This window comes from Copidosoma floridanum, unplaced genomic scaffold (genome assembly GCF_036245765.1).
Source record: "Copidosoma floridanum isolate Cflo_tuat_1 unplaced genomic scaffold, Cflo_Japanese_pri ptg000020l, whole genome shotgun sequence".
NCBI lineage: Eukaryota > Metazoa > Arthropoda > Insecta > Hymenoptera > Encyrtidae > Copidosoma > Copidosoma floridanum.
The window spans coordinates 3,973,781-3,984,111 of NW_028321897.1; the positions used below are offsets into that span (position 1 = coordinate 3,973,781).

At 37.3% G+C, this 10,331-nt stretch overlaps 1 protein-coding gene across 1 annotated transcript; it reads left to right on the plus strand.

Annotated features, from left to right (window-relative positions):
* Positions 1-9,462: 9,462 nt before the first annotated feature.
* Positions 9,463-10,032, plus strand: LOC149374328 (serrate RNA effector molecule homolog). The gene is made up of 2 exons (XM_089594067.1): positions 9,463-9,625; positions 9,701-10,032. Exons 1-2 carry the CDS (start codon positions 9,519-9,521, stop codon positions 9,966-9,968), a joined length of 375 nt encoding a protein of 124 aa, XP_089450193.1. The 5' UTR covers positions 9,463-9,518; the 3' UTR covers positions 9,969-10,032.
* The last annotated feature ends 299 nt before the right edge of the window (positions 10,033-10,331 follow it).

A 10,331-nucleotide genomic window follows, 5' to 3' on the forward strand; every position in this document is an offset into this window, starting at 1 on the left:
ATCGAATCGCGCAACATTGTCGTGGCTTGTATATAATTTACTGCAGGTAATCTCTGCTGCTGGCGGCCATTGCAGACTACACCCAGTACAACAAAGGATAGGTAAGATATTACTACTTTTTTTCTTGACAAATACGTATTAAATCTTTTTTTTATGCTTGATACTGTATTTGTAAAGTTTTGTTTGACTATCATAAATTTTCAAGTCCATCTAGAGATCCAATACGCAAAAGTTTTGCGTACGCAAAAACGCACATCATACACGTGGAACTTCATACTCAAAATATGCTCCACCTACTTCCGCACAATTTATGTACACAAAAAGTTGCTCAGAAGAGCTTATTAGCGCATGCATAAAATTTTAAATATCAAAGCTTTTTGCTTGTGCATACATGAAAGAAGTTATTCCTGGGCAAAAATTTTCACGCACCTCAAAGCTCTTTATACAGGTTATGTACATCATGTAGTAACTGATTAAATATGTTTGTGTGTGTGCATGCACGTGTGTTGTGTGTATAGTTACTAGTTACGTATTCCAATATCAGTTTTTACCTATTAAGAATTCAAATTAGAATATGTACAGGAAAATACACACAAAAAGTACACACACATATTTGTATCGTACATTAGTAACCCCCTCGTCTCCGCTTTTATCGAGACTCGCTGAATGGAACACATGTGTATTGACGCATAATATAAAACGTTTTTAATAAAAAATTTTTCATCTATTTTTGACACTTCTTGGAACAAAAAACTTTTTATTAAAAGTACTGTAGAAAGTAAAAAAATTTAATGATGGTGAAAAGTACCGTACATTACGTACTTTGGAAAATCGATATTGGCCATAATAAGGGCCGTTGATCTCTACTATTCCACATTTAAAGGGTTACTTATTAAATCTGTAAAGATTTAATACTGTTAAAAATATAATTAAAAATTATTTTTTCAATTGAAAAATTTCAGTACATATAAAATTTTTAGTTTTATTTCCAGAAGGAATTGAAAAAATCTGATTATGTGAATCACCAGTTCTTGAAAGCCCGACATACAATTGTCCATGTGAAAAGCAGTTTGATCTTTAAGCTATACCCACAAAATTATAAGTCTACCCTTGCTACTTGTTAAATGTCATAGCAAAAGAAACTTTGACAGGAAACTTTAAACGCTTGAACTGAAAAGGTAAATCAGTTGATATCATCCGAATTCTTGGAATAAAAGCTATTTGGCTTGACGTTAGACCTGTTAGCATTGTAGCTTCTGTAACATTATTTCACAGAGTCAAATAACAACATATTCAATTGTGATAATTGAATCAATAGAAAAGTACTCTCGAAAATCAGCTGAAAACTTTTTAAGAAAAATATTGTTAATTTTCTGCTGTAGAAAATCTCGGTGTAATTATCACTCTCTTACATAACCATTGGTATGATTTGTTTGATAAATTTTCAATGTCCACGTAAACTTCAAAAATAAGATAAACGACAGTTTAAACCAGTTTTCCAATGGATTGATCTATGATGATAAAACCGTTTTCGTTTTCCATCGTGATATTGCCAATTTTTAACAGCTGTGTTGGAAATTCCGTGCTTCCTCCACAGAGATGTGCGCTGACATTATTACGTAAATGAAGACACTCTATATAATGACATGTCTTGACACCCAAAAAAGATGGCACCATGCGATTCTGTGTGGATTATAGTCAGCTGGATTCGATTACCGAAGACACCTCTCAACGGGTACCCCACATACATCACGCCGTAAAGGACATAGGTGGAGCTATCTGGTTCTTGAAGTTGGATCTTAAAAGCGGCTACTGGAAAATAGCGATGGCACCCGAGTCGATGCAATACACAGCTTTCTCCACACACACCGGTGGTTGCTACCAATTCCGAGTTATGCCATTTGGGCTAAAAGGAGCACCTGGAACTTTCCAAAGGCTAATGAGTCAGGAAGTCCTTACCGGATACCTAGGGAAGCTCTGTCTTGTCTACCTGGACGATATCATCGTCTATTCCAACACACAGGAAGAACACCTCAGACATATCGCTCTTGTCTTAGAGAGGTTGCAAATCCACGGACTCACAGTAGCCATCGGAAAATGTGTCTTCGGGGTGTCAGAGTTAACATACCTAGGACATCAAGTCACCGCCGAGGGGAACAAAGCCTTACCCGAGCATGTCGAGAAGCTATGCAGTTTACCAGTACCAAAAACTCGAAAACAGCTGCAGTCCTTCCTTGGCACAAGTGGATGGCTCTGGGAATACGTGTCTCGTTATTCCGAAATAACAGCGCCTCTCTCGGACCTCCAGCAAAAAACGGCCATACAAATGAACACCAGAAGCTCAAGAAGCCATGGAGCGGCTCAAAAAAGAACTCTTGAAACCTCTACAATTGGCTCGACCACATGAGGGTTGGCCATATGTCTTGCAGACGGGCGCTAGCGCTCGTGGAATGGGAGCCGTCTTATATCAGATCAGATCCGATGGACAGAGTAGTATCATCAGTTATGCTAGCGCCAAGTTCAATCCATGGGAAGCAAAATATCATAGCAATGAGCAAGAGTGCTTAGCGATGGTTTGGGCTATTAAGAAATATCGACCCTTTTTGGAGGATCGACCATTCACCTTGCGAACGGATAACAAGGGCCTCACTTGGCTACGCACGGCTAAGAAAACTCGAGATAAATTGAAGTGATGGTCTATCCTAGTCCAGGAGTACAATCCCATCATCGAGCACTGTCCAGGTCGAGAAAACCAGCTGGCGGACTTCCTCTCACGGAATCTGGTGGAGGAGGAGCCGGATAACCTAGACGATGTGGACCGGATACTGCCTCCAACAAATTCTTGAGAAACACCAACTATACCTGTCTGTTGCGTGGTCGAAACACCTCCATTACTGAATGAAATTAAAGATGCACAGTTCCAGGACCCGTATTGTCTCGAACTTGGTCACAATATCATCCAGGCAGCAGAGAGCCCGACTCTCTCACCATCAGATACCCAGTTTTTGGCTTGTTATGGACTCGTCGACGACTTGATATGGCAGCGACCAACAAAGGACTCAAGTTGGAAGGTCTATGTGCCCCAAAGCATGGTACCCCGAGTGCTCTATGAGTTCCACGACACTCACCACGCGGGACATCCAGGAATGGAGGAAACGGCTCGCAGTATCAAAGGTTACCACTATTGGCCTGGGATGAACGCCGAAATCAAGAAATATGTTCAGGATTGTTGGCTGTGCGCATACTATAAAAGAGCAATCACTGCTCCAGGTACCATCCAACCACATCAGCCCAAACACTTATGGGAGATCATAGCCATTGATCTAATGGGTCCATATCCAAAGAGCTCTAGGGGAGCTAGGTTTCATGCTGGTTGTCACGGATCTCTTCAGTCGATGGGTCGAGGCCTTTCCTCTGGGTTCATCGGAGGCACCCCGGTTTACCCAGCTCCTGGAGGATGAAGTTTTCGGTCGGTGGGGATATCCTCGAGTCATCCTAACGGACAATGGTCGACAATTCATCGGTCAATACTGGCAAGACGCTTGTATGCGTTGGAAATTCAACATTGGACTACTCCCATTTATCATCCTCGAGCCAACCCTACGGAGCGCCAAAACCAGGAGATTAAGAAGGGCCTTCGTCTACATTTGCACGGGCAATTCCACAACCAATGGGACGTACACTTACCGAGAGTATTATACCAATTAAGAAATCGCCGCAACGCCACCACCGGGGCATCTCCGGCTCAACTGCTGTTGGGTCATGATACCTCTCGACCAGGGGAATGGAGAACCCGTCAATTGGCAGAAAAACTCCCACAAAAGAAGTATATTTATGCCATAGAGCATCAAGAGCAGTACCAGAAGCAACACTACCCGACTGGTCAACCCAGTCCTATCTACCCACTAGGTGTCTTTTTATGAACCACTTTTTATGATAATAATTTCTATTTTGTCTTCGCAGACTTCCTCCATCGTCCTCTGTAAATTCATTCAAATACGTAATTAGAACCACAGTTTTCTTTTTTAATGATAAAAGGAGGATCGTAACACAGAAAACAGTTACTTGTTTTTTAACATTTATGTATATACTCACAAAATTAATAAATATTGTAAAAATATTTGCTGGAAGATCCGAAAACAGGTTATGACGCTTTGTTTTGATTTTGCGTTTTGGGCAAAGCCAGTAAGTTACATTGCCTATACTGAGAAAAGCAAGCAACCTGCCTGTAGATAGCGGATACAAGCTTCCGTACATCCCGGCTACCGATGACACTCTTCTTTTATGGGCAAGCGGCGTACATCGATTTCTACCCCAGATCGCCAAGATTATCGAGTGCCACTGAAAAATAGGCGTTCAGAAGGTCAACGTCTTCGGCGTAATAACAGGAGACATCTGGCCAGAGCTCAGACTGCTCCTCCAACACGACAGGATTTTAAGGCCCTTCTTTCAACCGATCTGGTGCTGCCCCATCACCTATTGCTACAACAGCAAGCCAGGGAGAAACAACCCTGATGAGTTTGAGCAGTTACATTGGCTAGAAATTTAATCAGCCTCCTCCTCAGTGGTTTGTCTCAATAACATTCCCACGGAGGAGGTATTCTCCAAGCCCACTTCCCTGGCTAATAGTCAGCAGTTAGGGCAAAGATCAAGCAACCTCGGTTCTAAATACCCGAGCTTTGTGTTCCCCGTCAACTAAGCAAATTCAAGCGGCAGATACATGCCATTTACAGAACGCCAGATCCAGTTTGTCAAATTATCGACCCACGATCAGCTATCTATTATTAAGGATAAAAATAAAAAAAATAAAAAAAAAAAAAAAATAAGTATCACCACCGGCTCTTTTCAGGGCCATCCGTAAATTTTGCCTTGATTTAACTGTCATCAATCTCATTGGTCCTTTTAAGGGCCATTAAACGTTGAACGACTTTGCCAAAAATAATATTTTTATTTGCACTGCTCTTTCAGACTAATGTCTTATAGCGAATTCCAACTATTCGTCCACCAAAGATATGTATATTTATATATATATCCAGCCAATTTTCAAACAAAGTCAGTCATTTGCTGGCAGACATCGAGAGCAGAGCTGTTCGTCGTGAGCCTGGTAACCCTGGCCACCGACGACCCTCCACACCCTGAGCACTTGAACCAGAAATTACCTTTTCTCCAAGATTAGCGCTTAGCCAACTTGGTCAATCTCATCGGCCCTTTTAAGGGCCATTTAACGTTGAACAGCTTTGCCAAAATAAACATCACAACTTCGCAGAGTTGGCAAAAAACAGCCTTTTTTAAGGCTCGCAAAAATTTTTAACACTGCCTCAAATTGCAAGAGAGTAAATCGGAAGGAAAAGTTCTAATGCTTCGAATGTTTACAATTTTAGGCGTCGAGAAACTGATGCAGAACATTCATTGAGATTAGAACAGCAGCGGTAACATTGACGAATAAATAACCATTTAAGTGACAGATCCGCTTTCTATAACCCTTACATTGATTACTTGAATCTCATAGCAATTTTAATTGGTGGAATGGTTTCTATTTGCACTCATTGTGGCGCTAAAAAATAGAGAAATGAAGCTTAAGGGTTTTGTTGTTCTGGTGGTAAAGTTTCTCTTGATCCATTGAAAAACCCTCCTGAATTAGTAAGGTGTCTATTCATGGACAAACACCCTCTATCAGTAGCAGCTCAACAAATATATTCATGCATATGCACGTTTCACTGCTGCGGCAACTGAGCGGAGTGGGGGAAGCATGTCAAACTCTCGATTTTTCCCAGTTCACTCCCAGCTCGAAAACAGCGTAAAAGAAGCTTCGCTTCATAAATAAATAAATAATAACTGATGGCTATTACAAATTATCAATGACTAAAATTTATACTTTTTAATTAGTATTCTTTATTACTAGATATTTGAAGGTTGTTTAGCAGCTGATTAATATTCATACAAATTTTTACAATCATACGCAACCTTGCGTGAAACTCTTCTCTGCAATTGAACTTAGCATGTTGGCTCTAGTTGGCTTCTTTCACGAATTAGTTAACTACCCTTTTTTCGCTCTTTTCTCTTTGCACCACCAAATACCTGTAATTTTTCGCGAATGGCCTTTATCATGAATTTAAAATCTAATAAAGCTGTCAAGAAAGTACTGAAATTATATAATATCTGCGCATTAATACCTGTGTATTTTTTCTATTAACATTCGCACGAGTATCTGTTACTTTTATTTCAGATTCTTAGATTAAACATGTCGAATTCGAACAACAAGAATTACGTCGTACATGAAGGCAGAGTCAGAGAAAGAAGAACATCTGAATCTTGGAGGGAAAATCATCGTGAAGATGACAGGCCCAATAGGTAATTTTACATCTGTCAGTTATAAATAAAATACATCTCGTTTCAGTTAATAATCACCTGTCCTTCTGTGCCTATGCAGATACGACTCGGTAAGAAAAGATTTAGACTGTGGAAATTACAGCCCAGATCGATTTCAAGACAGGAAATCTCTACCGAAGCGTAGGCGTGACAGCCACAGGGACGTTCAGCCATATCGAAAATATAATTCCAACATCGGAAGTGGGAGAGAGTCAAGAGTGTCCTCGACATTCCATCCTCCCAGGACCGTTGTTGGAAGAACCATCTGGTCCCCAAAATCGTTGGCGAGTATGGTGTAAGTTGATAAATTTAAGAAATTATAAAAATTAAAAGAAAAACACTCTCCAAACTTTTAAAGTTATACTTCTATAGGCGCTTCATGCGCGAAGGTAAATCAATGATTTCCTATTTTGACCCTGAGAAAAAGCGTGATGGAAGTGGATTTTGCTTAATTCTCCCCCGTCACCTCGCCCTTTATAACGTAATTCCGGTTTCCTCTGTAGTCTACATGACATTACCACGCCACACATTATGAATTTTTTATGTATTTTATTTCTTTTTTTGTTTTCTTTCATCCAATTCTAAAAAAAAGAAAAAAGGTTTCCAAGCGATTTAGAACCTCCCCATATTGCATGCTGGTCACCGCCCCCCCCCCTACCCACTCTGCTGTGAGGTTATCCAATAATGAAAAATCAATTACTTCATTTTATCTTACAGTTAGTAATTTATTTTTAATAGAAATTTTTATTTAATGTATATTAATTCATTTGGTTCAAATATAATCTAAATTTCTAAATAATTTACTCATTAGAATAATCTTTTTTTAAATGTTTTATAAAAAAACTTGGAAATTAGTATATTTTAGCAGAGCACCTTGCCAATGTATTAACAAATAATTATTTGCATATATTTATTTGTTACTTTTACAATAAATAAATAATTTTTCATACAATTCTTTCATATTTTTTCAAAATTTTCAAAAATGACGATAACATTTTTTTTTACTGTACAAATACAATAATTAATTTTTATTGTGTTTAATTCTTTAACAACTTTTTCATTCGTAATTAAAGTGATTTTTTGACTTAAGGACATTCTTCCCATAGTTACTGCGGGGGAAAAGTTCAGAGAAATGACAAGAACGCTAATGTGTGCAGTAAAGCTAGCAATTTTTGTTCTCATGTGGATGTATCGACCTACATGCTTTCACGCACACTTCATCCCCTCTTTCTAAATTAATTTGAAAAATTACTTGTAGGTCTATTTGAAAATTCGATAAGTTTATCTAAAAGTAATGTTTTGTACCCAAAAAATTGGGAGATTCCTACAAATCATATAAATGCCATTTAACGTTATTTTTCACAAGGTTACATATTAAATATCGATGTTTTTAAATGTAACATAAATAAAATAATGGCACAGTCAAACGAGCTAAATTTTTTAGGCATTTTTCATGCTATTTCAATATACGTTTGCCGTTTGAATGATATCGGTCAAAAAACATATGTATATGTCACTGGCATATCATACTATCCGATTAAAGAAAGCTATACCCCAACCTGGTCATGACCACACTGGCTCTTATTTTGGAGAGCCTATAGCCAATAAAGTGAGAAGAAGAAGAAGAAAGCTATACTGTGGGATGGTTTTTCTTAATTTTCTGTATACAATTATATTTTGGGTATTAAATATGGACAAGAAGTAAGTGTGGGATGTTATGTGATGGATGTGAGTGTGATGTTACAGATGCAATCAGCATAGGCAGTAGAAAGTTGTTCTGAAATCACCGGAAGATTCGATGAAAGCGCACAGTCTTGGACTGGCCAGCCTATATTTTATTTTTATTGTATTGTGCCATAATATATCGTTTATAATCGTTAACTTATTAAATATTAATTAAAATCATACCTAATCAAAGTAGGTGTAATTATTCTCACGATTATGTCCACTGGTTTTTTTTCAGATGGGGCGTTGTTGGAAACTCGTATAATCCTGATGTTGAGACGCAGCCTCCGCTAATGACTTTTACATTTTTTTTGGAAACTCAAGAAAGTTCTATTACAAATGAGGAAGCAACCAAACGTTATGAAGAGTACAAAATCGAATTTAAGAAACGGCAGTTACATAAGTTTTTCGTCGCTCATAGAAATGAAGAATGGCAAGTTTTGATCTCGATTTACATTTTAGAAAGTTTTAATGTATTTATGTTGAACATTTTTATTTATTTTTTTAAATTTTTTTTATTAAAACTTCACGATCGATATATACATCCAAATTTCGTCCCCTCACTGTTTGAAACAGGTCATAAATCATAACTAGGTATAATTTAATTTGAAAAAGTGTAAACAGAATATCTGTCCATTCTCACAGCAAACATCCATAGCAATGGTCTCCATTGTAATTCGAAACATTTAACTTATTTGTACGTACGAGCGAGATCTGAGGCAACACACGCGTTAAGAAAATTCCCACTTAAATATTTTGACGTCTCTAATAACATTCACAAGAATATGCTGTAGGTTGTACTTAAAGACGTCCTTTTTTCAATCACAATAGAATACTACTGAAGACGTACTTCATGACGTCAGAATTTAATCATTCAACTTTACTGATTTTGCTTTTTTTTTTTTATTCAATGTCTGATTTATAATTCTTTATTAAACAAAAAATAATAAAAACGTCCGTGACGAGCGTAAAAGGCTGTTTTAATGTGTGTACGTTTTAAGGAAAAAATTTATCAGGTTTTCATTATGTAACATGAAAATTTTCCACTTAGTTATGTTGAAGTTCTTAAGGTATCTGGTGTTAACAGAAGCTTATTGTTGTTATATCTTAATTTACGTATCTATTTTCACAATTATTACGATGAACCTTATAACAATAATTATTTTCGTTCATAAAATCAATCTCTTTTTACACTATCAGGTTTCAACTTAAGTATCATCCTGAAAGGTTGGCTGAACGAAGAAAAAAGCAGCTTGCTGGACTCAACGTAAGCAGTTTATGTCTTGAAAATTTTAAATAAACCATAAACCATGTAGTTCACCTAATTTATACTTGCCAACATCCATTACAAGCATTCAAATAAAGATCAGACGCCAAATCAATGTGGTATTCTCCACGTCAGAGACGCACCTCCGAATCACAAAATGTCCTACGAAGACGTGGGCTACTGCAAAATGGATCCAGTTCTCGCGCCGGTAGCCTTGGTCCCTCCAGAAGATTATGAGACACTGGGAGTCCAGGATGTTGAAGCGTAATATTTTATGCTTTTTTCATTATTATCATGAAAGTTTTCCAAACATTTCTGATTTATTCAATTACTCAACAGTGAGGTGGAAAAGTTTACCAAAGCACAAACGCGGGAGTCATTGCAATACAAATGGGAGTGTATGCTCTGTGGTAAAAAATTGAATGGTCCAGATTTTGTTCGCATCCACATTCTTAATTCGCATGCAGAGAAAGTTGCGAAAGTTAAGTTCGAAGTCGAGTACTTTAACAACTATTTAAAAGATCCTTTGCGACCGCAACTTCCCGAGCATCCGAAGATCGAGACACCCCCAAGAGACAGCTCTAATAGTTCTAGATATAAATTTTAAGAGCTGTATCATGTTCTAATCTTATGTATTTATTCTGAAAATCGACTAAATTTATAACATATAGTTTAACACATTTAAAACCGCTAAATTTAATATGGGCTAAGCGAGATCACATCAACAAGTAGCCACTAAATATGATATATATATTTTTTTTAAAATCAAGCCCTAATTTGACGAATTTTTTTTCTTTTCTATTTTACTGTAGGAATTACTAATATTAGATGCTTTGTCATACTCTCTAAAAAATTTTTTTTAATAATTATTATACTTCAGTCGAATATCTTGCGTCGAACGTAAATTATTAAGCGTAAATTAATAGTAAGTATATAACAAAGTACTTCAAACTTATAAAGAAGTATTGCA